Source organism: Camelus bactrianus, chromosome 1, assembly GCF_048773025.1.
Source record: "Camelus bactrianus isolate YW-2024 breed Bactrian camel chromosome 1, ASM4877302v1, whole genome shotgun sequence".
Classification (NCBI taxonomy): Eukaryota; Metazoa; Chordata; class Mammalia; order Artiodactyla; family Camelidae; genus Camelus; species Camelus bactrianus.
Window position 1 is genome coordinate 35,654,242 of NC_133539.1, and position 27,796 is coordinate 35,682,037.

Below are 27,796 nucleotides of genomic sequence, written 5' to 3' on the forward strand. Positions count from 1 at the left end.
TTGAACAGAAACATAGTATTATTGGTGAGACTGTTTTCCACTGAATAATTTTTCAATCTTTCTCCTCATGAAATTCCACTTTAGACAAGTTAGCATTTTTAGATGTCCATGCACACATCTGTGCATGTGAACATTCTTATATTCATATGTTGAAATACATGGAATCCGAAGCTCCAAGATGACAGTGCTCAATCTGCTGTTTTAAACAGCAGTAAGTTAGAGAATATATAGGCTTTTATCTAATTTACATGCTTTGTCATATAAAGTCAATCCAATTCTCAAGTCCCCAGATTCATTGTAGGGGCATAATTACCACATAAACTCATTTGGGAAATTTGTGAAAACCAAATGATATGTTCTTGGTTATATTCTTCATTACTGGTTTTTTTCTTTTTATTTCTGTCCTAAAGATGCATACTGAATAATTACCAAGTGGATTTTTGTATTGCATGAAAAGGTTCTGTCTTGTGTCATATTGTTTTATAACCAATTAACACCTACTTAATTTTTAGAAGATAAAACCAAATGAAGTTATCACAGGCATTGTGTGTTAAGTGATAGTAAAAAGAATTCTTATTTTACTTAATTTATTTGATTTTTCTTTCTCTATGACTCTGCCAAGTTGATGCCAGAAGTATTCTAGTACGGCTTTGTCTTATCACATTTCATTTGCAAGATAAGAAGAAAAGAGTGGCTAGACTAGGAAGTTAAAAGCTAAGCAGTTAAACACTCCAGTTCAGGACAACTCCATTCTAAGAACATATAATAATAGAAAGCATGAGCCTTAGTTCTGTAGAATTCCCAAGGACTAAAAATTATGCATACCCAAAACTGGTGTAATATAAAAAGATTAATTAAATTATTTTGATGAGTAATATATGCCATATATAATTTACACATGAATAAAAAAATAAGTAAATACCTAATCAGTAGCCTTCATGTAGTAAGTTATTTCAAGCTTGAACCCAAAATACATAATGTCAACCACGAATTTATTTCCTACTCTCTTAGAATCAGTACCAGTACATCTGTAGCTTCACAAAGTAAAGGTATAGATTCAAAAATCAGGAAATTCTAGATTTTACAGCCTCAGTTAACGTTGCATCAAAGTTATTGAGAGCTCTTAACTTTCTAGGCACCCATTGTAGAGAGAGAGGTAGCATAAACATTTTAACATGTGAAAATAATCCATCCACATTTATGTGGAGAAAAATCACAGCTAAAATTTTGGAGTGGAACACAGGAGTGAGGATGTTCCATGTAAATCGTTTACACACAATCTCTAGCAGGAACTGTTTTCTCTACGATGTATCCGTAATTCATTCATTTATTCATTCAACAGATATTTGAGTGCCTACAATGCTTACAAGACACTGTTCTAAGACCGGAGGATCCAGAGGTGAATAAAACAAACCCCTGACCTCATAAGCTTACATTCTAGTGTGGGGATTCAGATAATAAACAAACAGGTAAAGGTGCAGCAAGGCAGAGAAGTAAGATGAGGAATGTGGACGGTGTGAGGGGGCTGCTATTCTAGTTAGAAGGATCAGAGAGTTTCTCTGATAAAATGATGTGAGAGCAGAGAATTGGTGAGAGTGAAGGAGTAAATAACATAAAGATTGAGGTTAATAAGCCAGATCCATTTTGCTTTAACTATTTTCCAATTTAATAAAATAATTTAAATAAATTCTCTAATTCCAACAGGCACTCTTTACAAGGAGACAAATTATGTACTTGGTTTAATGATATAACTCAGACTAAACACCACGCAAATAGTGACTGGTCCTGTCTATAGTTTTGGTGAGCCCAGGAAGCTTAGTAAAAATCACTTCCTAAAGTTATTTCCAGTTGACTTGTGAATATTCCACATTTTCTAATACATGACAACACATTGCCTAAAACTTTTCCTGTGTGCCCTGAAGCCAATGACCAGCCCCAGACTACCTCAGCATGGGGAGGGATAGCAGCCATGATGTCCTAAGCCAGTCTTACTGCTTGATGCCTGGAATAGCTAATAATTTGAATCATTCCTGTCCTATGACCCTTTTCAACCATAATTCTATATGTCATGGTTCAAGTCCACTCCCATGATTTTGTACCTTTTATTTTCTAGCCATTGCTCTGAAATTGTTCCAATATTTCAAGCAATTTTTGCTAAACATAGACATACAAGGGAACCATTGCCATGCTGTCTGGTCAGAATTGTCTCATCAAATATTTATGAGATTCTCAACCTACCATTTTGTGTTTCCTTATTTTTCAAATTATCATATTAATAAATCCAAGCTTACTCAATTTACATACTTGTTTTGGTTAATTACTAGGATGAATCTAATATTACTTCTATTTCATTATTTGTATTGTAAATATATAGTATTCTTGCTATGTTGAATAGGTCTCTCTGACTTGTTTACTTATCAATATTGCTTTTCTGGAAAATTGTGTTCAGAGTACTAAAAATTCAGACTTTGAGATGAATTTCTATAACCTTTTAAAAAATGAAATAGAGATTGAGTATATATAAAATACAGGTTTAAGATTTAAAGCCTCTTTGAACTTTGAAAGGAACTGCACCCACATTAGGATATATGTTTAGTGTTACCCCTAAATTTTTGCATTGTTTTGGCTGAAGATAGACATTATACATCAGGTGACCTAATTTATATTGTGTTACATTAAGTCTGAAAGTAACAGAAGAGTTGTTTATTTGTAGTTCATTTCCTGGATAGCCATAAAGTACCTTAGAAGGCAAGGTGAAGATTTTCCTATATTTAAGAAACTTTTAAGCATCTCACATACTGTTGAAAAATTTCAAAGGTCCAGATTAATGGCTCTTGCTACCTGAGAGATCATCTGTCTCTGGTCTTGTGTGTCAGTCAACATCTGCTGGCATAATTCTCTCGATGGCTTTTAGATTTGAACTACGGGGAGTCAGAACAGATGCTTCCCCCGGGAGTGCTCTTGGATTGCCCTTCACCTTGTCATCTGCTGTTGTCTACAGTGAATGAAGTTCAGTTCCTGACAATAGATAGATCCTAAATCCTTGAGTCAAATGATTTATCTCTGTAGTCCCACTTCCAACCTGAGAAGCCAATATTTGCCTCCAGGTTAAACACTCAATTACTCAGGGTTTACTAAGATAAACTCTCCAAAATCCTTTGTCGCTCTAAGTATGACCTGACAGAGCTCACAGGCAGGCAAATGGGAACTAGGGATCAACAAAGCATTTCCTAAATCAGTAGGGAGAGATTTGTATATGTAATTAGAGAAAAATTGGGGCAGACATGAGATACTATGCCTCAATGTCCAGAGATTTCAGCAATTACACTCCTTTCCTTTAGGAATCAAGACTTGAAGCCCCCTAACCCATAGCGAATGAGCTGACTTCATTAAGCACCTGAAAAATTCAGGGCTTCTAGCCAGATGTCTCCTTTAAACTGTCGAAATTCATTAAGCTTAGAGAACTGAGTTGCAGGATCTTCCAAGAACAGGTTTACTGTGTGATTCCTACTCGAACTGCTGTTTCTGGACAAAGTGAACAGGTTTTGGACTACTTAAATCCTGGATTAGAGTTTAACAATTATGTAATGCCTCTGCCCTGAGGATCCCTAGTACCTTTATTTGCACCATTTTATTCACCTTTAACTTTTCTATAAGAATTCTTTGGAAGTAAATCCAGACATGACACCCAATAGACATGCAGTTTAGGCCAGAGTTAGGATCATCCTTGAGAGTCCAAAGTAATTAACATTAAAAATGTCGGCATCCTTGATGTTTATGTAGGTTCAAGATACTGGAAAGTTGAAAACGCTAAGGTTTGTAAGTTAGCACAGCGGTTAGAGATAGATAAAACTTAACATAAAGTCAAGTTTTATGTTTCCCATGACCCTCAACTTATGAATGATAAGATATCTGCACGGAGAGGCTAAGAAACTTGGCAAAAATTAAATAGTACCGTCAAAGCTAAGCCTAGGGACGACAACTCCTAATTCTCACTGAACTTAAGAATCCAGTGGAACAAGAAGTGACCATAAATCCCCCTGCGCCCTCGGTCACTGAGCTGTGAATAGACAAGGAATCAGCAATGGGGGGATCTGGCTCTGGGTCTGGCATTGCGAATACGGGAAACAAGCATTAACTTCTGATTCTGTTAAGTTTGGACTGGAGGTACCACTGCAATTGAAGCTTTAGACACAGTCCATATACTGTGGATCTGGGCTCGCTCCAGGCAATTGGAGACTTTTCCCAAATACATAAATATCTGGGGAGCTTACATGTGGATATAGAGACCACCTTAAGTAAATGCTTCATTTTAAGACCTGTTAAAATATTGTAAAAAGCATATCTTCATAAATTATTTTTGTAGTAACTATTTGTGCTTTATTTTTCTGAATGCCTAGTAGCATTTTACCAATCAAAATTTAAATTGCCAACTGATTTCAAAGTTTTAGCTCACTAATAACAGCTGCCTTAGAATAGCTTTACTGTGGCAGGAGGGAAGTAAGCCAAATGATGACACCATTTTGTTCTGCCAAATTGAAATTTTTGGATAGTCCATAGAAGGGTAAGTTTGGCAGATATTTGAAAAGTATCTAAAATTTTTAAATGCCCCCCCCCCACATTCATAAACTTAAAAAGCAATTTCTGAGTGTGAAAAAGAAGGAGAAGAGAATATAAGTCAATCAATATGGGCTTAAATTTGTTGGGGTGGGAGGCAGGGAAGAAAGAGGAATATTTGTGGTCCAATCGGAAGCAGAAGTATGAATAAATTCTGTAGTGCGTTACTTGTGGGAAATTTAATGAGTCAGACTCTTGTATGCTCAGTTTATTTTATTTTGATAGTCTTAGATCTACAGATGCTCAGCTTGAAGGAGGAGAGCCTTGTTGTGAAGTGTGACTAAATTAAAATTTATGGGCCCCAGCTTCTTCTTCCACCCTTATTTCAGAAGCAAATTGAGCCCTCAAGGACTCTTATCCAAAGTCTCACGATGCCAAGGAGATTTATGTTTTTGCAGCCATAGATGAATAAAACAAAGAAGTAGAGGGAAAAACCTCAAAGAGATGCTAGTGTATCTACCAAAATCCAGGTATCAGAAGATGAGCTCTGATGAACTTTTCTAGACTAGAACAGAAATGAAAATATCCATGGGAAATGTGCTAATGGTTAAACAAACAAACAGATACAAAAAAAGTACTAATTCCCCTTTGTCTACACAAAATCTAGATAATCCAGATAAAGCCTGGATCTCATTTGAATTATTTTCCCCTGCTGATCAAGATTTGTCACCAACCATTTAAAGCAATAGTTACCCAGTAGGGGTGATTCTGCTCCCCGGTGGGTATTTGATATTGTCTTGAGACATTTTGGCCGTCACAATTGGAAAGGTGCTAATGAGTAGAGACCAGGGATGCTATTAAATTTACTACAATACACAGGATAGCCTCTATGGCAAAGAATTAATCTGGTCTAAAATGCCTACTGTAGAGAGACCGTGTTCTAAAGTTACCCAACGTGTATAAAAAATGAGAGTAGGGATCAGATCTCTCTCTCAGGTACTTTATAATTCTCCAGTCCACACTGGACTGCAAGTTACATGGAATAATGTGGAATATATTGCCATTTGTGGAAAATTATGCAACAGACTAGCCATCTGCCTTCAAATCTCCTAGAATGTTGAACTTTGGGGTATCAAACTTACCATAACAAATACTATACCTTTTTATTCTTGTTAAATTTCATTCTCATTTGCTTTTGATCTAACACTTGAAATTTATAATTATTTTCTGCTCAAAGCTCTAAATTTTAAGCATGCTTACTTTATTTTTGATGTTTTGATTTCATTTATTAAAATGTCATTGGTGTAAACTCATGAATAGATATATTCACCTAGCAGATAAATGTTACTTATTTTCAGCCAGCATTTGAGTCTTACTTATGCATAGATATTTTTTATGTTTTAAAATTTTACTTATCTTCATCTTACAAAGGAATGGAGTAACATTCATGTATATAGACTAAAAATATTTATTAAATTATTGCTGGCATTTTTAGATTGGTAAAATATCTACAACAGTCATATTGAGACAACTGATATGGAATGCATATTATTTATGGAGTCAGATGAAAATCTTTATAGCATTCTGCAAAATCTGAAATGCTTAATCCAACAATGATCCCATCCTATGAGATATTTTAATAATTTTATAGATACTATCAAAAATTGATAATCAGTGATTCTTATACTTACTATCATTATGAGACTAATAGAATTATTAAGTCATAGCATGAGGGGAAAGAAGAGTATATTAGAAAATTATATGATTTTTAAAAAACTATTATGCTAGATATTAGCTCATTCTTATTTGGTATTTACATATATTCTAAAAATTAGATTTAATGTATTATTTTCTAAAAATGAACTGTATGTTTTTTTAATTCTCAAAATTATCATAGATCTTCAGTAAAATCTACTACTCTAAGTTTATAAAATAATTAATCTTATTCTCTCTCAAGAAAAACTACACACTCCTCCAAGAAACAAGGTATTGTAAATAGGAGAGCTAAAAAGTCAGACTCCTGTTTTAAACTGTGGGGATGCAGAAAGGAAGGGGGAAAAGCAGTTACTTCTTTGGACATCCCAGACTAGTCAGGATAATTAAGCAGTTGAAGGATCACAGAAAATGGAGTGACCGAAGTGGCCTAGAAGAGCCTCACGTGTTCTACCAATGAGTTCACAATTGACCAGGATGTTCAACCAAGAAGTGTGCTAGTTACAAAAAGCAGGTAGGGAAAAAGCCTCCCACGAAAAACGAATAGCATGTATTTAGGGAAAAGGGAATTCAGTGCAAGTCAATGAACATTCACTGAGTTCCTCCTCTGCACAGTTGCAATATAGTATCTAAACAACACAGTTGCTCTCAGCAGTGAACACAGGCCCGTGTGGCTTCTTCTCATTATCTTCACCTTGTAATCTATTCAGCTTTTCATAGGCTTATGATTTCAAATTATAGTTTGGGCACACTAATTTTATTTATGGCAATGTATAGGACAAGAGCTATTGAATTTAAAGATTTTGTGATAACAGGTACCCTCACCCTTCCTCAGTCTCTATAATAATATTATGAGCTCAGAAGGAATCTCTCCTGCAGTTTGATTTCAAATGAAGTATGTACTATGAATATTTTTTTCTCACTTAAAGCCAGAGTGACTCCTTGTTGTTTGCCAATCATGGAAAATGTTTTATATAATGCTTCTTACTCTGATACAATTTTAGCAATAATAGCAACAAATGCTATCCCTTACATCTTCATTTAATAAATTCTTTATGCAAATAATACAAGTGCGCTAAAAAATATGCTCTCCATTTGAAGGGAATTGGAATGAAAGAAAGGGCAACACATTTATTAAGTACTCTATCAAAGATTAGACACTTTATTAGTTGCCTTAAGTATATTATAAATCTATTGCCAATGACAAAAAAATTCCCTAAATAATAATGAATAATCCTCAATCACCTTTATTCTCTTCCTTCTCCAGTGATGGATGGTGTCATTTATAAGATGGCAGGCTAAGGGCAGGATGAGAGTCTGGAATGTATGATTATCACTTCATTCTCAGAGCAAAGCCAATCAGTCTAAAACACTACCTGGAAGCAGATAATGAAAGTCATCTGATGAGAAAGCTAAATGTTCCAGGGTTAAAATTCTAGGGTTAAAAGCTAATTATCTAGGGATTTGAACGAAATATCGAGCAAAAGCAAACAACACTTACTCATTGACACTTTCTTCTAAATAAAGAGTTCAAATTAGCCCCAGTTGTTCATTTAGAATGAGTTGCATGGATATCATATGGGAAAATATGAATTAAGAGTTTCCTATTTGTAATTAAAATAAATATATTTACTTTTGAGTATATGAACTTACTGAACAGTGACCTAGAACAGAGCCCAGCAACTAAGAAAATGACTAGTACACTAAAAAGTTGATCAGTGAAAAGTTCTAGGAAAGTTCATGAAACATTTAATTTGCAAACTGATTTAATTGTTGAGCTGATTGAATACCACTTATTTACCTTTCATGTGTTCAGAATAACAAGTTTGGAATCAAATGGAAAATAATCAAAATTTCCCCTTTCCTTATGCTTTCCTATAAGCAAAGCAACAACTCAAGCTTTGATGCAGTTAGGAGCCAGAGCAAAGCTTAGAGTAAAATCCTTGATGACAAACTAGTGAATAAGGCCATGACCTGCACTTCTCAAGCTAACAAATATTGTAATGAAAGCTCTCTGTCATTTCCCAGCTGACTACTGTGCCAAAGCCAGAATATTCTGTTAAGAATTAGTCCAAAGTTAAAGATAATGTAAGAATTATTAGATCAGCCAATGAGTTTCAAAATTGTTACACTGAAAACTTTGAAGCTGCTATTACAATTGTGTCTGTGTGTGTGTGTGGTGTGTGAGGCTGCAGCAGTTACAAAACGTATTAGCAAGGGAGGAGAATTCAATATGTATGTGTTTTGATTAAAATAATTTACCATACATTTTCCCAAACGTGTTTCTTCTTTTGTGTGTGGGTATTAAACAATGTTTCAACAAGATTTGCACAGTGAAAGCAAATAGACAGCGTTTGATTGGAAAATTGGTCTGGAAATAATTTGCTTGAATCTGTAACCATGTGCTGCGTTAGAAAACACACTGCACAAGTCTCAGTCAAGGACTGTAAGAGCGAAGCTCCCACTGAAGAGACGGGTGTGGCAGCAGTCCCTCCAGTGGCATTCATGTCTGTATCCAGAACCCCTGATGAAAAGACTCCCCTTCCAAGCTGAAACGTACGTGTGGCTGTGTCTTTCCTTAAAAAATTAAAGGAAAACAAAAAAAAAATTTATTAAAATAGTCTCAACAGGCTTTCCCCCCTTGAATCAGCCTGCCTCCCATTCTTGGAGATGTACTTTTCCTTTTTTAAATAAATCTTTAAAAATCTTTTTGCTGAAAAAAAAAAAAAAAAAGGCTCAATAGCCTCCTCTCTGGAAATCAGGGATGAAGCACTAAAGATGAAACAGCTTTGGCAGGTATCATTTTAATCCTGGTTGAAGTAAAATACAATAATTGGGCTTCTCGTTCGTGGTTGTCACCAATCTATTGGGTTTCTTTCTCCCTAATGCCTATATACTTACTTCAACCAGAGATCTTAATAAGGTGACATGCATCTGTGCCTTATATTTCCTAAATATATACAAAGTTTTCAACATGGAAAGGACTTTTCTTCTTTCCTTCGGCTATTTTTATGCTTTTTGTAATTTGTTTCTGGGCAAAGTGTCTGTAGCAGAGAGAAGACATTCAGCTGAGATTTGAAAATGTTATCTTTTCTTTGCCCCATGAATACAATTTGTTTGACTGCTGTTAATTCTCAGAGTTCTCCAAAAAAAAAAAAAGGAGAGAATATATGCCCAGTGATTCCATTTGGTATCTTGAGTAGATTTTGTTAAATGCCAAACGTATAATTCTATTTCTGTCAAAATTAAGGGATAATATTTGAAATCTTGACTCCTTAAAACCCAAACTTGGACTAGACAGGTACAAATAAATTAACTTGATTCTTTAAAAAAATGTTATTATTATTATTTTTAAGATTGAATGTATTAGCAGAGAATGGGCAACATTAGGCTGGGGGAAAAAAGCCTCCAAATTTAAACATGAGAAAGGATCTTGTAAATTTTTGTTGAAAAAATGCAAACTATAAAGAAGAGTGAGTGTAAGTGAGAGAGAAAAGAAAGGGGCAACTTCTAAAACTATATGCCCTCTCATCTCTGTGACAGATAAGTATTTTCTGTCCTGTTTTTCTGGCTCTAGGCCATCTTTACTCGGGTGCACATTGAGCACTGTAGTGTTTCTCACTAACTCCCAAAGCTCTTTTAGTCTGGCTCCCATCCCCTCCGACTTGATTTCCCATCGCCAGTATAAATCGCAGTACCCTTAGGCTGGTGGCTTCTCAAGAAGGCTGTGCTTATTCCTCCTCTCTGACTCACTTTTCTACAGTTTCATGCATTCTTCAAAACCCAGTGTAAGCCCGACCTCCTTCAGAGACCTTCTGACAGCACTCATTCTGGACAGCTCACTTGTATGAAATCATTGAAGGGAAGTGTTGCATTTGCTGAGCTAGCTCCAATCCCATATGCCACTCTCCTCTTCAGGATAATACTTGCTCAGTATACTTATAATTAAATCCCAATTCGACCTTCCCCCCGCTTCTTATTATATGCCTCCGCATTCTCTGTAGTATTATCACACCTAGAAACCGTTCCTCCAAAACATACATTTCCCTCCTCTGTGCTTTGATTTATGCCATTTCCCTCAGAGTTTGGGAGTATCAAGCTAATGTTTCTTGAGACTTTCCTATATGACTGAAACTATGCTAGAGATTTTACTGAAATTTGTCATTTAGCCTCACAACCGTGCTATGCACCAGCACTATTACTTTCCCAAATAACAGATGAGGAAATTCAGGCTTAATGAGGTTTAATAACTTACCTGCCAAATTGCCAATCCATTTCTCTAAAGCAATATATTGACACCTTTCAGCATTATTTAAGAACCAGTGTAGTGCTGTGAGGTACCATGTCAATGGAGTACGTTGGTGAATATGGCGTAAGATTGGGACATCCATCCCTTTTTTCTTATTGTATCAAAAATTGACACATCTTACAAGGCTCAATTCGGATGCGAGTGAGAATCTCAGCTCTGTGCTCTACATCAGAGTCTCCACTACTGCCTTCCCATTCAGCAGAAGGTCGGTAAACTGCATGATTAACATCACCTGAAGTTTTTCAGCAATGCAGACCCTGGCCACACTCTGGAGCTACTGAATCAGAATTTCCGTTTTCATGAGAGTGAACCCCAGGTGATTCGTATGCATTGTAAAGTTTGAGAACCAAAGCGCTAGATACTTATTTCTTTCTGCATTATTTTTCACAACAACTAATTAGCATTCCTGTTTGCCTGATATTTCCCAAACAGAAGGGCCAGTATGCTATTTATATTTGTCTCACCCAGAATGACTAGTGTAATACTTCCCATATGGTTGCTACTCAGCACATCTTTATTAAATGTATTTATTAAACTGAAGAGCAAATTCCATGGGAGTTATACCTTTATATCTGCCATAACTCATAGAAGCAATATTGTCCTTTAGACTAAGTTCTCAGAATGTAGTTATTGTATCTTCCTAGCTCAAATGGTGCCTACCTAGTACATGGAAGGTACTTCACTGGTTAATGATGGAGTGAGGCACTGAGTAAATTAATTAAGATGACTGATGAATGTATTGAAGAGTTTTTTAAGAAGTATAATTTTATTTTGAATTTATTCAATTAATAAATACCTATAAGAACTTATGTATCAAGGAGTGGTGTAAATTCTTTACAAATATTACCTTGTTCACATTCTGCACTAAAGATTGTGCATAAATCTATTTTAAATCAGCAGACATTGATTTGAGATACCTCGTTCAATTCTAATGTATAACACAGCATGTCTACTTCAGGTTGTTTTGTTGCAGATGACCAATAAATGTGCCGTAATTGGTATAAAATGTCAGCATTTAAGGAGTGTTCAATTTTTTTTCCTTTCGTCATTTCAAAATCTTCCCAAATTGATTGGAAGTAAGTATTGCAGTAAATAGTATACCACTCACTCCTGCTTGGTATTAAAATAGGAGAATATAAAGATATATCAGAAGAAACCCACATTCCATTTCAGAAGAGAAATACCTTGAAAAATTCAGTCTAATTTCAGATATAATGTATAGTATAGGTTTTAGTCATTCGTGACATCTGTATACATGATTTTATATTCCAAGGGAGGGAAGATCCCAATCCGGTGGACATCACCAGAAGCTATAGCCTATCGCAAATTCACATCAGCCAGCGACGTATGGAGTTACGGGATTGTTCTCTGGGAGGTGATGTCCTATGGAGAGAGACCATACTGGGAGATGTCCAATCAGGATGTAAGTATTTGTAGTCGATGAGTTATGGGTTCAGATTAGGAGATCAAGCTGTGCAGGGAAGTGGAGCATAATGAAACCAGGTGGCTCCCAGTTTGTGACATTGAAACAGAATACTTAGAAGAAATGAAATTGTTTCCAAATCTTGCAAAGATATTAATTGAGTTGCTCTGAAGGCTTTACAGTTTTCCCTCAAGCAAGGATTTAGAAATGAGACAAAATGAAGACATCTGTAATAAAATGTAATGAAATAAGTGCATAACAACATAATAATAGATACCAGGGAATGTTCAAAGTATTTCTGCTACAAAATTGTTTCAGTGTAACTTTAGTAAGTTACACGTGTCTGCCATCCTTTTAGAGTTAATTAATTCATCTCTGCCAACATTTTGTTTACTTAAATATAGTATTTCCCAAAGTCAGACAAAACAATCTCTAGCATGTTGTTTCTCATAATGTATTAAACTTGCACGTGAACTTAGTTATACAAATTGAAGTCTTTGGATGGAGAAAATAATCTTTAACTTTCTCTTTTAACTGTGATATGATTTTTCAAAAGGATCTTTGTTTTCATAAGTTGTGTTTAGCTAATGCTCAGTGAAAGGATGCTATTGGCATAGGGAATCAGCACTCAGAGATTTTTCTTTATGCTTAGCCAGAAACTATGAGCATGATCTTAAAGATACATACGAAGGAAAGCTGAGATGCTCTGAGTCATTTCCTACTCACCACATATAAAGTCGCTTTTAATGTATTTGGATATAAAACCCTTTTTGAACTTCTTCAAACAAGCCGTGTTTTATCATGGTACTGGGAAAACCAGACTCACTTTCCACACCTCTATTTTCTAAACGCTTTCTGTATCAGAGGATCTCAAAATGTGATCTCTAGACCAGCAGTTTTAGCATGGCCTGGGAATTTATAGGAATGCAAATTCTCAGGCCTTCCCCAGAGTTTTGGAATCAGAGGTTAGTCCTCTGTGTATTAGTAAGTACTCCAGATAATTCTGATACACAGTTAAGTTTGAAAATCATGGCTTTACCTGATTTAAAAATGCTAATGAACTAATGGGGACTTAATTGAGCAGCACATGGGCTTTTCCCAAAGGAGCTTACTACAATTTGGACGACACCATTTAAACTGTGATAGAACTAAAATCTATGTTGATTCTTCCTACATTCATTCACATATAGTTTCCATAGTATTCTGTATTACCAAATAATAATTTTCTTTATAATTTACTGAATTTCCTGTATCATAGAACATTTCCTTTGATTTTAATCTGAGAAGTCTCTTTACAAACTTTTCTTTCCTAAATCCACTTTCTCTGTCTCAGCATTCCTTTATATAACATTTTGGGGCATGGATAATATTTATTTAGTAAGTAGTTACCCTCTTAAGAAATTTAAAATGAAAACTTTTCCATTTAACTTTGAAATATTCGTATAAGTGTGCCCTGCCCATGAAGAAGTAAAAGAAATTCCACCTCTTCAGTCTCTGGAAACTTGGCTTTTCACACAGGTAATTAAAGCTGTGGATGAAGGCTATCGACTGCCGCCCCCCATGGACTGCCCAGCTGCGCTGTATCAGCTGATGCTGGACTGCTGGCAGAAAGACAGAAACAACAGACCCAAGTTTGAGCAGATTGTCAGCATTCTGGACAAGCTTATCCGGAACCCAGGCAGTCTGAAGATCATCACCAGTGCAGCAGCAAGGTGACACATTTGATTTTGTATCCTGCACTCACTCTGAAATGAATGTATTTTCTATCTCCAAAGTGTTAATTTTTTTCTGCCTCTCCCCCCACTGCATACGTGATACTTTTATTGCTCAGGACTAGAGAGGCGTGTTTTCTTTTTCCTTTTGAATCTTTCAGGAGGAAATCTCATGCTATTTAGTGATAATGATAAAATTCTGAGTTTTTTTTTTTTAACTTCCATCTTGACCAGAAGTGTGTATACATTCAGACTTAAGTCTTTAGAAACTAGAAACCCTGGACACATAGCTTCTTTTCACTTTATGCCATTTAAAAAAAAAAAAAAAAAGGAAGTCTAGAGGTGGGGAATTCTAGCAAAGTCTTAATTTATTCCTCATTTACAATAAAGTTCCATAAATCATAACAATGTCTCCAATTTCCCCTACTTGATTATACAGATATTTTCTTAACCCATAACATGTGCCAATTACTTTGTTAGATACTGTGGAGGATAAAACAAAGGGTAAAATAATGTCAGTGTTTTTGGACAGCAACACGATGTCAAAACATCATAGCTATAATGCAACCCTGAATGTATGATGTCTGTTAGACTTTATGCATAATCCTCCCACTTAAGAATCACTGAGTTGTCTTAGTCGCTTTGAGAAATGTCAATTATATTCTCATTGTACACATAAGAGAAAAGTGGTTCTTTTACAGTTTGATGATGTGTGTTTTTAAAGGAAAATTACAAAGTTTTAGTAAAGGAACTACATCTAGTGTTTGCAAAAATTCACAGTATTAACTGACATGCATACATACTATATGATGATGATTTACTATGACTCATGTGTGAGAGATATAATATCAAGCCCTATTGGAAAAAAAATTTATTTTCTTGTTTCTTTTATGCACATCTGTTGTTCTTACTGACAGTTACCAAGATTTGTGACTTTCAAATTGATAGAGCATTTGCTAAGGCACTTTACGATAGAGTATTTAATTTTTTACTTTATTAGGAGCAATTATATTGAGCATACATGATCCAGTTTTAATATTATATTTGAATAAGAAGAATAAAGAAAATTTGAATCAATGTCTTAATATCAGTATATAAGAATCACAGGTTATTTGTTAGAGATGACGTTTAGGGAGGGTCACTAAAATTGAACTGAATATTCATTCAGTAGGTAAAACTACTGATACCATACCCTGTAAGGATGAATCTCTGTTCTAAGTTGCAGAGAGAGACTGTACAGACTCTTTTAGAAATCCACCTGACAGTTTAACAACTGACAGAATAACAAACCTGTCCTCCCCTGGGCCGTATGGTCCTCATTTTGCACCCTGAAGCCATTTCTTTTGATCTTTACTCAATAGCAATCAAAGCAAAAAAGAACATCTTTTCAATTCTTTCCATATCATAAAAAAGCATTCAAACCATTTCCATTGGATGTTATTATCAATATAAAGACTAACTCATGTAATATAATCAAGAGATGTTTAAATCCAATTTTATGTGGGTAAACAGTCTTAGTATCAGGTCATAGTTTGTGAGGACATATCCTCATATCCAAGTTTTCTTTAATTCACCATTCCATTCTTATTGAAGTGCATTGAATATTTTTTCTCCAAATATATATTATTTAATACTCTAATAGATTCCATGTATTTTGTCACAAAACATGTAATTTTAAGGAAGTATTTTTCTAAGACTTGCCATCCACCTTAATTCACTAAATGTAAAAGTTTTAGAAATTGTGTTTATATGTTTACTTATTGCCATTAAAGTATAAAACTGGGAAGATTTTGCCATTATAAATTTATTAACAACAATCTCAAGTTGCCATGCAACAATGTCAAGAGATCTTACTTTCCTTTCAAAAAATTTTTTCCCATTTTTGCCAATGATTGTTTTATTCTTTTTCATAGGTGATTAAACTCATTCCCTTTCCCCTTTAATTTTCCAGTGATGCCCTTGCCACACGTTTTATTGAGACAATACAAGTTATCAGATGGGAAATTCCAGCAGGAAAACAAAAACATACTGGTGCCTGCACCCACCCGCCTTTTTGTTCTTTCCTCTAATTACAAGTGTGGAAAGTCCTTCTTTTTTTTTTTTTTTAACATTTTTTATTGATTTATAATCATTTTACAATGTTGTGTCAAATTCCAGTGTACAGCACAATTTTTCAGCTATACACGAACACACATATATTCATTGTCACATTTCTTTCTCTGTGAGCTCCTTCTTGCCTCTAATTAGAAGAGTGAAGGAGAGGAAGTGTTCATCCAACGTCAGAGGCAAATGCTTCCTCTCTCCCTTTCTCTATTTCTCTCTCCCCTCATTTCTGCAATTCCAGGAGAGGAAGTGTACATCCAATTACTGTCAGAGCCAAATCCTCAGTCCCTCTCTCTCTCTCTCTCCTGCATATGCAGGCTCTTTATTTCTGCAAGATCGTTACCATAAAAATAATTACATTGTTTCTCAAATTTCCCTAGCATGAGAATCATCAGGGGAACTTACTAAATGCACAAATATCCAGGTCTATCCCAAGCTACTGATTCAGAATCTGTAGGAAAGGGGAATGGAATCTGGACATTTGATTAAAACCTCCAGGTGACTTATCATCAGAGGAATTTAGAAGATGCTGGTTGTCAACATCACCTCTGTGGGCCCCACATCTCTGCCAACTACTTCCTCATTTTTCTACCACCCTTGAGAGCCAAACTTATCAAATAAGAGTCTCAAAGACATCTGAACCGTAATATTCTGTAATTTTATCTTTTTATGATCTCCTGGTAGCCTCATCCTTCTGGTGCCTTCCTAATTCAGTTGAAGGTCGGCACCAATTCATCTGCCCAGTCAGGCTTAGAGCTCGTCTTGGCACTTCTTTCTTGCCCTCCAGACTTTGACCCAGGTGATCTTTGGATCAGCATGACGCATCTCTCTCCCTTTTCACTGCAAACATTCTCTTCTACATTTTCCCCTCTGACCTCGACCACTGCAGTAGCCTCCTAATGTGTCCCCTGCTTCCATTCTTGCCCCACTCCAAGCATCTTTTCATGAACTTTCAGAGATTTCTTATCAATCTATATTGATTAATTATATATTGATAAAAAGATATTGATCAGTTGTTTATATATATATATATATATATATATATATATATATATATATATATATATATGTTCAGTCACCTTTTTATAACCAATTTTGAATTCTCATTATCCTTGTGAAAAAAAAACTACCTTCTTTTTGATGATTTAAATAGCTCTGACTCTCCAATGTCATTTCTTTTATTCAAACATTAATTTCTTTATTTTTCAACAACTGTTTATTATATGCTAATCTACCCTGTGCTTGGTCTGTGTAGACGCTGGAGAACAGTGAAGAAGACAAATACGGTTCCTACCATCCTGGAGCTTGCATTACAGAACGTACAATAGACAATAGACAGATTACAGGAAGGAAATAAAAAGTTGTGATGGATTATTACAGGGTGGTTGGGAAAAAGCCCTCTGAAGAGATGATATTTGTGCTGAGAACTAAAGAAAGGAAGAGAGCCAGCTGTTTAAAGACTCCTCCTCCCCGTAAAAAGAGAAGTATTCTTGGCATAGGAAAAAGAAACTGCAAATGAGTCTGGAGAGTTCTAGAAGTAGCAGAAGGACAGCACCATTAACAAAGAGCAGCAAGGAAAGGGAGAGTCCATCGTGAGTCTGAGACGGCAAACACAAGCCAGGGCACTTGAGGTCACCCAGGCCGTGGTGAGGACTCTGGATTTCTTTTTTTTGAAATGCAAATGCATGAGGAACCCATGAAGGCATTCAAAACAGAGAAGTGATGCTATTTGACTGACACAACTGCTTTGGGGGGGAGGGGCACTTCCACCTTTCAGCCTGTGCCACTTACGCTGAAACACCACTCTAGCCAGAGTGACCAAGTCCAAGTTCCTTCAGGAAGCCAGAGCTCTTCAGACACAAGGCCAGCAGCACATGCTGTTCTCCTTGTCTAAGAGCCTCCTTTGCATCCAGCTTCCCTTTGGAAGCAACGCCTGCGTCTCGTCTTATTTGAGTCATTCTCTGACTACATGGCTTAAAAGTCAACACGAGTATTCCTTCACAGACCACTGTCTCTGTTCTTTATCATGATTTTAATTCAGTGGTGTGTGTTTTCAAGTATCTGTTCCTTCAGCTGGCTCAAGCCCTATGCAATCCGAGGCCATGCTTCCCTCAGGTTACCAGTGCCAGGTTGATACTGGAAATGCAGTAAATATCTGTTAAGCAGGTGATTACATAATTGCTGAAATAATAATAAATTTCCATTTCAACAGGCACACAATTTTTAGAAAAAATATTCTCTCTTTTTTTTTTTTTCTATTCATTATACCAATTTCTGCAGACCTTCGACATAATGGTAAAAGCCTAAATTTTTCACCCAAGCAAAATTTCATGTCTCTTTCTGTCAGCTCAACTCCAGAAACAGTCTCCTCAAAACACACTAGGCGACTGTCTCAACCTGAGTTTGTGGATGGCACCAAAGATTCAAATTTCTGAATGACTTCTTCGTTATTGGGATCAATGAATGTATAGAATTGTGTCAATAGAGTCCTTTAGGAAAAAGCAGCATCGTTCTATCGTTTTTATAGGGATGTTATTTTCCAGAGTCTGCCCGAGTCTAGTTAGTTTTATGGCAAATTTTATTTCATATACTGTAACAGAAATCTTTCTATAAGGCATTATTTTACTTTTCAAACTACCTTAGAGTTGATGATTCATGAGAGAATCATTCCCAAAGAACCTTCCACTGAGAGCGTCTTTGGGAGTATCATTGCTGGATGTGGAGAAGGTGTTTAAGCAGATGGCCAGCGTGTATTGGATTAAAAACTTACTTAGCTGTTGCAAAAAGTGGTGAGAAGTAAAGGGAAGTTATATTAAATATTATTTAAGTTTGTTTTCTAGTAAGTGATTTATTTTCCTAAAAGGAGAGTAATTGGAGGAGACCTGCATACATTTAAATTTTGACTGTATATGTATAGGAAGATACGAATGTTTCGTTAGCAGTTACTTTGTGCAAGGCATTATACTAGGCCCTGTGATGATTATACAGGTGAAGAGACACAGCCTCCACCCTCAAAGGCTTACATTGAAAACTGGAGGGAAAAAAGTTCAGAAATACTTCCACAGCTGACCCTTGAGCAATGTGCATTTGAACAGCATGGGTCCACATACACACAGATGCTTTTCAACTGTAAATAGTATGCTACTACACAGTTTGTGGCTGGTTGAGTCTGAGGATACAGAGGAACCATGGATATGAGAAACTGCAGATGGGGAGGACTGACCAAAAATTAACCCTGTTGTCATTCAAGGGTCAACTGTAATATCCGTCTGAATATGTATTTATTGGAGCAAGAAGACAAGGTGTTTAGGGATCATGAAGGAAGGATGACTTTACTTTTAGCTTTGAGATTCTCTGGCAGTTGTAGAGAAGTGGCTTTTGGATGACGGGTGAAATTTATACGAGCTGGTAACAGGATAAGATTGTACCAGGCTAGGGGGACATTGTCCAAAAAATTAAGACACAAAAACTTAGGATATTTCATTTACATTGCATAAGACAATTCTGCTGTAATATAGGATAAGAAAGGAAATTATGAGGAAAGAGCCTGAGAGATGATTTCACCAGATCACAGAAGACTTAATGTCATCTCTAGAAAGTTGGGCTTTTGTTCACGAGGAAAAGAGGAGCCACTGAAAATACTTAGATGATGTATCTGTGAAACGGTTCTCTGGCAGCTCTCCCTAGAAAAGTGGCAGGTAAAGACGGTCATGTTAAGGAGTAAGGAGGTGACTTCAGTCGTCTTGGAAAGGACTTGTGCTAGTGTAGAGTAGAGAAAATGAAAAGAAAAGGTGTGAATTCAGAAGATTTTAGTGACATGAGTGTTATAGGGCACAGTGATTAAGGAGATGTGCAGAGTGACAGCACCAGAGAGCACTCCCTGGTGAACGAGGATCACCCTGAGAACAGTGCTCTCACTGCCGGGGGAGGAATGGCGGAGGGAAGAACAGCTCTGCTGGGCAGATGAGCATCTTGCACGCAAGACTGAGTCCCACAAGAAGCTGGAAATTTACATCTCAAGCTGGCGGAGAGATTAAATCTAGGGATCCAATTTAGAGCTTTCTCTCTGGAAAGAACATTTTAAAAAACACAGTTAATATCATGTTTAGCAGGTACAAACCTCAATCTAGTCATGCTGATTGCAAATATATCCATCCCTATTCTTCTAATAAGAATGTAATTTCTGGTTAAAGCTGTCCTATCCCATGGATTACCAGGAGACTTTAACCTGTGAGTGGCGGAGGGTGTTTGTCCACATAGGTTGACACTGAGACCTCCCCCTTCCCAATCTTCCAGATTGAACTTCCCAGCTTCTTGCTGCTTCGGTGCTGCCCTGCAGCTGGGGGTGTTTCTGAAGTCCTGAAATACCTCAGTCACTTAGTGCAGAAGTCATGACCTCAAAACTCTACCAGAGCCGAGAAGCTGATTGAAATGAGTGAATGCTTCCATAGTGTGTAACAGAATGTGGTGGTAATTACGGAGATTTCAGGCTCCTCATAAGGGGTCTACAGAGCCAATCAATGCCAGTGGATGGCAATCCTAGAAGGAAAAACGTATGAAACATTAGTTATTATCTCAGAACATTAACCCTACCGCATAGACCTCCACCCAGAGAGAAAGAGAATGCTCTCTGTTTAGAGCTTCGGGGAACAGTACCAATTACAGAGCAGAAGAATGTGACATGGTAGGTAGGAGCAGGAATAACCAGAGTTAAGAATGAGACTTGGACCATTACAGAAACCACAGCTCAAGCAATTTTCTGAAAGTGCTTAGAATGAACTGTTTTATCAAAAGTTGCGGAAGAGTGAGGGAAAAAAAGACAACTGAGGAAAAAGGTCATTCCGTAAAGCAATGAGAAGGACATTGGGTTCTTTAGTGAACTATTTTGACTCTTTTAGAGTGATAAATGAGATACGGAATTTTAAGAGATTTAGTTATAATTTGATGATGAAAAGGAAAAAGCAATGTGGAAAATAATGCTTTTGAGAAGTTAAAAAAAAAGAAAGAAAAGTATAGTCATAATGTACATGCATAAAAGGGTAAAAATAAAGCTCCCTTCCTCTTTTTAAGAACTGGAGAAATCTTTCTCAGAGAAGTTCTTGATAGAAAATGCTGCTATAAAAATAAATAGGAAATAGTAATGATAAAATTTTCTCTTACTTCACAACACATTTTTGTTATACAGATAAAAATTATGCAAAATTCATATTTTAAAAGAAACTATTTTAAAGATTTGTTTTACATTATATATACTTATATAATACTTATATATTGTTTATCTTTCATGTAATACTAATATAAAAGATAATTAGTCTTACATTATGTATAAAATATAGCTCCTGGTTTTAAGTAAACTGATTCAATAACTTTCCTGAATGTAACTAAATTAAAATTTTTTTAATTTTAAAAATTTTAAAAGACTAAAAATAGATAAAAATAACAGATGAATTAATTCATTGCTATTTAGGCAGTAAAGTGCCTTTTTATTTTTGGATATTTATATCTATAAAATGAAATAGAGAAATGACTTGTTCTTCAAATTCACAAAATTTTCACACTCCAGGTCATTGGATTCCTCAATACTATTATTGTAAATTTGAAGAATATTAATTTGGGGCATAAAGAATTAAATAATACATTCTATATATTTAGAATGAGTTTCTAAAGTGAAGGTAACCAAATTGAATGGTATAAAGACAAACAATGTATTTTAAATATTTAGAATAAGATTCTGAAGACCCAGTTATAGTTAGTTAATATAATTGAAATGATTTTAAATATACTGTACCATTGCACTGATTGCTAACTTTGTAAGGATTTGTCTTTATTACATTGCAAGGTAAATAGGAATAAAAATAAGTAGTACTTACAATTTTCCCCTGTTAATGGCACTGAATTAGCATTAATAAAACTCTTTTGATCTCTAAGAGAACAAAATATAATTCTTTTTAAGAATAACTGCTGTTTCGACAAATACTATATCCTTTAAGAGAAATCTAATGACCAAAAAAATCTGTTCCTCAAAATGACTTTGACCTCCACTTCTGAAACTGACAAGGTGACTTTCTCACTGAACAAATATGGTACAGAACCTTCTAGAGGGAAGCAAATATTCCAAATACCCAGGTGATTTTTTTTTTTTAATCTTAAAAATCAAAGCAGTAATTTCACCACTGGGAGAAATTAAACCAGATGTGATATCTATAACTGCTAAGATTTTTGTCCTTAAGGCCTCAGGACAATTAAAATAAACACAATGACTTTACTCCTCCTTAATGTGTCATTTATATACTAGTCTCCTGTTGGGAACTGTATATAGTCAAAATTATTTTTAGTTGTTGATGACAAGTTAAACTCATTTAATTTTATCTAGAATTTCTAATGTTAAAGATAAAAAGATTAAGATTATCATATATTCTCATTTAAAGAATTGTCAAATACAATATTTTCTCCTTGAAATATATTGACACCATTTGAAACAAAAATATTAACAATAAATTATAAAAGGTGTTGAAAAAATATTTTCAGGCATTACTCAAGGTACATACACTTAATATTTTGCCTTTGAGAAATTACTCTTAAAAGTTAATATGGTCCCTGAAACTACTCACAACAGACAAGAAACAGGTAATTACAGGGTAATAGAATAAATCACTGATATTATTAATATTTACTTCTAGACTCAGAAGGCATCTACTTATTCATTAAAGAAATGTATATTAATCATTACTTTAATGCATAAAAAATAAAGCCCTTTGTAAACACAAAGGAGTCTTTTTATGTTATAAATAAAACAACATTCAATTTTAGTGATTTAGAATTCTAATGCAATATTGAAATAAGATTATTATGAGAAGATATTCTTGGGACTAGCAGTTATTTATTAACATTTGTTCCCCAGTATCTGGTGCTAATTGGTATGAGCATTTACAGATAAAATAGAAGTTGATGGGAAGAAAATATATGTGTACCTCTTTAATGCAACCGTATGGAAATCCACAAAAGAATAATTCACAAGCCTCAATACAAGGAGGGGGAAAGAAAGGGAGGAAAGTTATTTTTTGCTTCCCTTGAGCAAACATGTAATTTCCATGATTTCTTTTTAATGACTGCAGTCTGCGGCCAGTAGGTACTGATTTATGAAAAGCTGTAAAAGATCAGGTGGAACTCTGCAGGACATCGTTTACAGCTGCACGGATTGAAACCCATCTAATTTGTCTAGTAAAAGTGTGAGCTCACGGTGCACATCACCCAGCCTATAAATTTCCCCTTCAGACCCAATGTCTGGGGCTGGGTCTAAAAAAACGCCAATGCCTGCAGCTGCTCAAAAAGCCCACATTCCCCTGGTGCGCATGAAGAGACATCACAGGCTCTTCACAGTGAGAGACAAATTCCTATCCATTGATAAACTCTCCAGATGTCCTCTCGGAGGAGGAAAGGAACCAATTTTTATTTGAATTCCCCAGAGAAATCCTGGAAGTGGAAAAATGATACTTTGCAGGGCTGGTTATTCTGAGGTCACTGGCATTAAAATTAGGTCATTCTTTGTCTTCCTTATACTTTGATCCAAGTAATAAACAGAAAAACTCGGTTGGGGTCACTCTAATCCCTAATCCGCACGTCCTGTCTTATTTCAATTTGTTTATACTAATTTTCTCTAAACTCTTGTTGAGTCTGGCTATTGCATTGAGCTTAAAAATACAAACGATTCTGAGTTGAGAGGGAAAAATTCTGCATTTTGCTATTAGGCACACTTCATAAATACTCTGCATAAATATCCTGGGGTTTGAGTCTTCATACCCACAAACCTGTAAGTATAAAAGTATTGCTATTCATGGGACCAAGAGTCGACAAGAGGCAACATTAGATTCTATACTGTGGCTACTGTCGAAATCCAGGCTGTGGGGTGTAAGTTTGCCTGTGTGTGTGCATGCACGCCTGTGGATAGTCTAATATTTAATTGTCTCCTTTCTAGGTCTCACGTCATTTTCCTTATAAAATTTTCTCACACCTGATTTAATGCTATTCCTATCCATTTTGTTTGCTGAGTCAATGTCTTATGAAATGGGTCCAATGTCATATCTAATGTTGACCAGTGACAAAGGCTATTTCACTCACAATGGTCATTCAAAATAACCCAAGAATATCATGTACATTTTGGAACCTGCGTTGTGTGTCTATATCTGTAATTCCTCAAGTTCATAGGAAAAAAACAAACACAAACAAAGAATTTTCAATTATTTTTTTAAACTGTTTTTTTTTTCAGATGAGCTACTTAGAGAATCATAGAAAAATTTTTCTATATATGTTCCAGAAGAGAATAACTTCTAAATTATTATGTTTGTATTTTGAAGTGTTCTAGATATTCCTCAAAGGAAAATTAATGCTTTGTAAAATAATGCCTAATTTCTATTTCTTTCTTTCTCTTAGATCACCTGTAAGAGTTAGTTAAAACTAAACCATAGCACATAAATATAAATTATAAGCTCCTTAATTTTAATTTTTTTAATTTATAATTCAAGCACATGGAGTAGAGAGGATTGAGGTAGCTTAGTCTAATGGAAGGAAGGTTGAAAAGTCCTGTACTTTCCACTGTCCCCCCTTCACCAACCAGGAGGAGACTAGCTATTGATCTGCATTTAACACAGGGTATGCAAATATAACAGAACCAAACTGCCATGTTCTCAACGTTCTCTTAAATTCAGCATTAAAATTGTGTTAAAAGTTCATTTTTATCAAATAATCAAACTTATTTTAATTAATTAAAATTTTATTTGTATCAAATAAATTGAATTGTCCACATAAAAATCCAGATGAATATACATTCCTTCCATGTCTCCCTAGCGACAGCATGCAGGTCTAGGGCATGATACACAGTTGTTCAGGTTTAAGAATCTTAACCTCACATTTAGGCATGTCTCTTGCATATTAGGGAATGGGTTGAAGAAATATCATCAGTAGTAATGGAAATCTCCCAATTAAATAGTCCTTTTAAATGTGGACAGAACTCTGATTTGTGACTCAGCTTCGGTTTCAGCTTTCACATGTATTATAGGGGCATAGCATCAATGCGTAACTAACTTAAGGATTAAAGCCCTTGGTATCTGTGTACTATGCTCAGTATAGTTGCTGGCACACTGTAAGTTCTCATATATGTTCAATATAATCATCATTATTATTATTACTTATCTAAAAGCAAAGGTCTTCATAACTACTTTTTACACAAACTCCCTTCCTAAGAGGAGAGCATAAAGAAAAGGACAGTCAAGTGTCCACCTGGTCCCTGTGTTATGAGTCCAAGGACAATTAAAGAAGTCACTGAAAGCTGACAAAAACAACCCAAGGCAGTTTATCAATCGGCTGCTTCTTTTGGCTTTTCAGGGATGCAAATATTGTCCATTTCTTTCACATCCCTTTTGATTCCTTTTATGTTCCTTTGATTGACCAGAGCTTGGTCATAGATCTGCAGTCATAGATCTATGTCGTTGGTCATAGATCTAAGGTTAGACCTGTGATTATATAAAGCAATCCTAGAAGTTCTCTAAATGCTTAATGCATATTCTGCGATAAAAATCACAGTCATATCTATATCTATCTATCTATCCATCTATCTATCTATCTCTGTATCTGTATAATAAAATCCATTTGGTGTTGTCACATATGTGAGAATTTCACTTATTACTTCCACTTATTGTTACTCATCTACTTTTTTCGATTCCTTTTGTAATTTTTACTTTTAATGACATTGTGACATTATGTAAATCTGTACTGACTTTATGCCCTGCTGTAAGTTTAGTCCAGGTTGTTCAAAATGTCCCTTAGACAGCAACCTGCACATTGTCTACGGATGATCGTCCAGTAGGCAGGATTTAATATTGGAAACCAAATCCATCCACCAAAGCAGGCAGCAAAGTGTTCAGTGTGTCATGTCAACTATAACTGAATCCTAAATCACCACCATCTTTGCTAATGGTTAAACAAATCATAAACAAATTATAAAGCTATGTGTGGATATATTTATGCTTTTCACTGGCAGAGTTTCAATAATTTAAAAAGCAGTCGTGGGTGGAGAAGGGGAGCACTGAGACAAGACGATTGCAAAGCTGCCAGCTTGAGCTGATGAAGCCTTCATGGCAGATAAATTTCACAAATAAACAGGAGTGCCACATGAAGTCTGGAAGTTCCTGCTGATGTTGGTGTCAAATTTTGACACGCAGCAATTCTGCCAACTCCTGATCTCTCTCCCTTTGGAATTTTCTTTTCTTGCAGGCCATCAAACCTTCTTCTGGACCAAAGCAACGTTGACATTACTACCTTCCGCACAACAGGTGACTGGCTTAATGGTGTCCGGATGGCACAGTGTAAGGAAATCTTCACCGGCGTAGAGTACAGTTCTTGTGACACCGTAGCCAAGATTTCCACAGAGTAAGGAAATGTTTTTAAGACTGAATGATTATGAACTTTCTGGTGGACATACATGTTTTGGATTAATGTATTATAAATATTAGATGAATCTCTGAGGTACTTAACTTTCTTCAGTAACCACTGAACTGGCTCCTGGGTCTCTGTCAAGGACACCTTCTAAATTGATGAGTGTTGATGTGTCTTTATTCCTCATGCTAGGTCCCCACAATAGGTGTCTTCACTGAACTATGACCTCCTTCAAAAAGACCAACAGATACATATCCATACCCAACCCTAACAGATCCAAGCACCTGATTTAAAACATAAACCAATTTATCATGATGATTTATATATCCCTGCATTTGCAATTTTCTGCTATTAACAAAGCTTAACCTCTATGGAAATGGCAAATTGAGAAATAAGTGGATAATCTGGTATACAAGGAAACATGCTGAAGTCCAAAAGTAGTTTTCACAGCTACTAAATAAACATCTTCTATCATCATCTATTATTGTGTGATCTCATGCTAGAAAATAAAGTTATAAATAGATTTAAGTCATGATTTAAAAGGCTTCTTGTCATTTTGGAAAGACAGAATATGCATAATTAATATATATTAATATTAATTTGTGACATCACATGTTAAAAGCTAATGATAATTAAGTGTAATATGCTATATTTCTTAGACAAGGATCCTGTGTTATGATAGGTCTCCTTCGGTAATAGGAATTCTTTGATATGAGAAATCCATGGGCTTAAGGAGGGGCGTTTATAAGGGATCAAATGAATCCAGTGAATAATCCATGAAATTCACCTTCATTCACAAACTATGCTAAATTAGGAACAGGAAGTGATAACCTGGAAGTCACAGTCTCCATCTCTCTGTGAATGAGAAAGAATTTACTTTCTAATGAGATGGAATCCTTTTCCATAGCTGAAAATGGCTTTCTCAACCTGAGATCATACAACCTTGGTATGCCACTCAACTGCCCAGGGTCCAACTTTCTTTGTTCCAGTTCCCCAGGAGAGACATTCTGATGGCCTCAGCCCTGCTTATAGATTGGCTTCTCCAAACGCACGTTTGTTTGCCACGAGCTAATCATTTCTGTTCAAAGGAGGTGGAGTGAGAGAGCATAAACTTGGCTCTAGGGGTCCTTTCCTGAGGAAAAGATAAAGGACTGCTCCAAGAGGTTTTGTGCTGGGCAGATACACCAAAAATTGTCCACAATTTTGTAGCTTGCATCGTCTTTTTGGAAACTGTATTCATCTTTGAGTCAGACTCTTCTATCTTTGATCTTTGTAATGTTAAATAAACCCTTCAGTGCCCTCAAGTTTCTTTAAGTTATATCCAATATTTGAATATTTAATTTTTGTTGAATATTTAAGGACTTTCATCGTCATCCTGTCAATCATTTAAACAAAGTCACCTTGGAGAGTTACAGATTAGATGTCAAAAAAGTAGTGTGTGACATAGTTAATAAGAAATACATGTACCTAACAAATAGGTAAGAAGTTTATCATTTGTGGTATAACATTCCAATCAGAAACACGTAGTCACAAAATGATCTAGAGAAA

At 35.6% G+C, this 27,796-nt stretch overlaps 1 protein-coding gene across 2 annotated transcripts in view; it reads left to right on the forward strand.

Annotated features, from left to right (window-relative positions):
- EPHA3 (EPH receptor A3) overlaps window positions 1-27,796 on the forward strand; it is a 329,660-nt gene that overhangs the window by 294,225 nt on the left and 7,639 nt on the right. For both annotated transcript variants that reach the window (XM_010966442.3, XM_010966443.3), the window contains exons 14-16: window positions 11,853-12,002; window positions 13,521-13,714; window positions 26,087-26,242. In XM_010966442.3, the coding sequence (XP_010964744.1) occupies window positions 11,853-12,002; window positions 13,521-13,714; window positions 26,087-26,242 (500 nt within the window). The remainder of the gene's footprint in view (window positions 1-11,852; window positions 12,003-13,520; window positions 13,715-26,086; window positions 26,243-27,796) is intronic.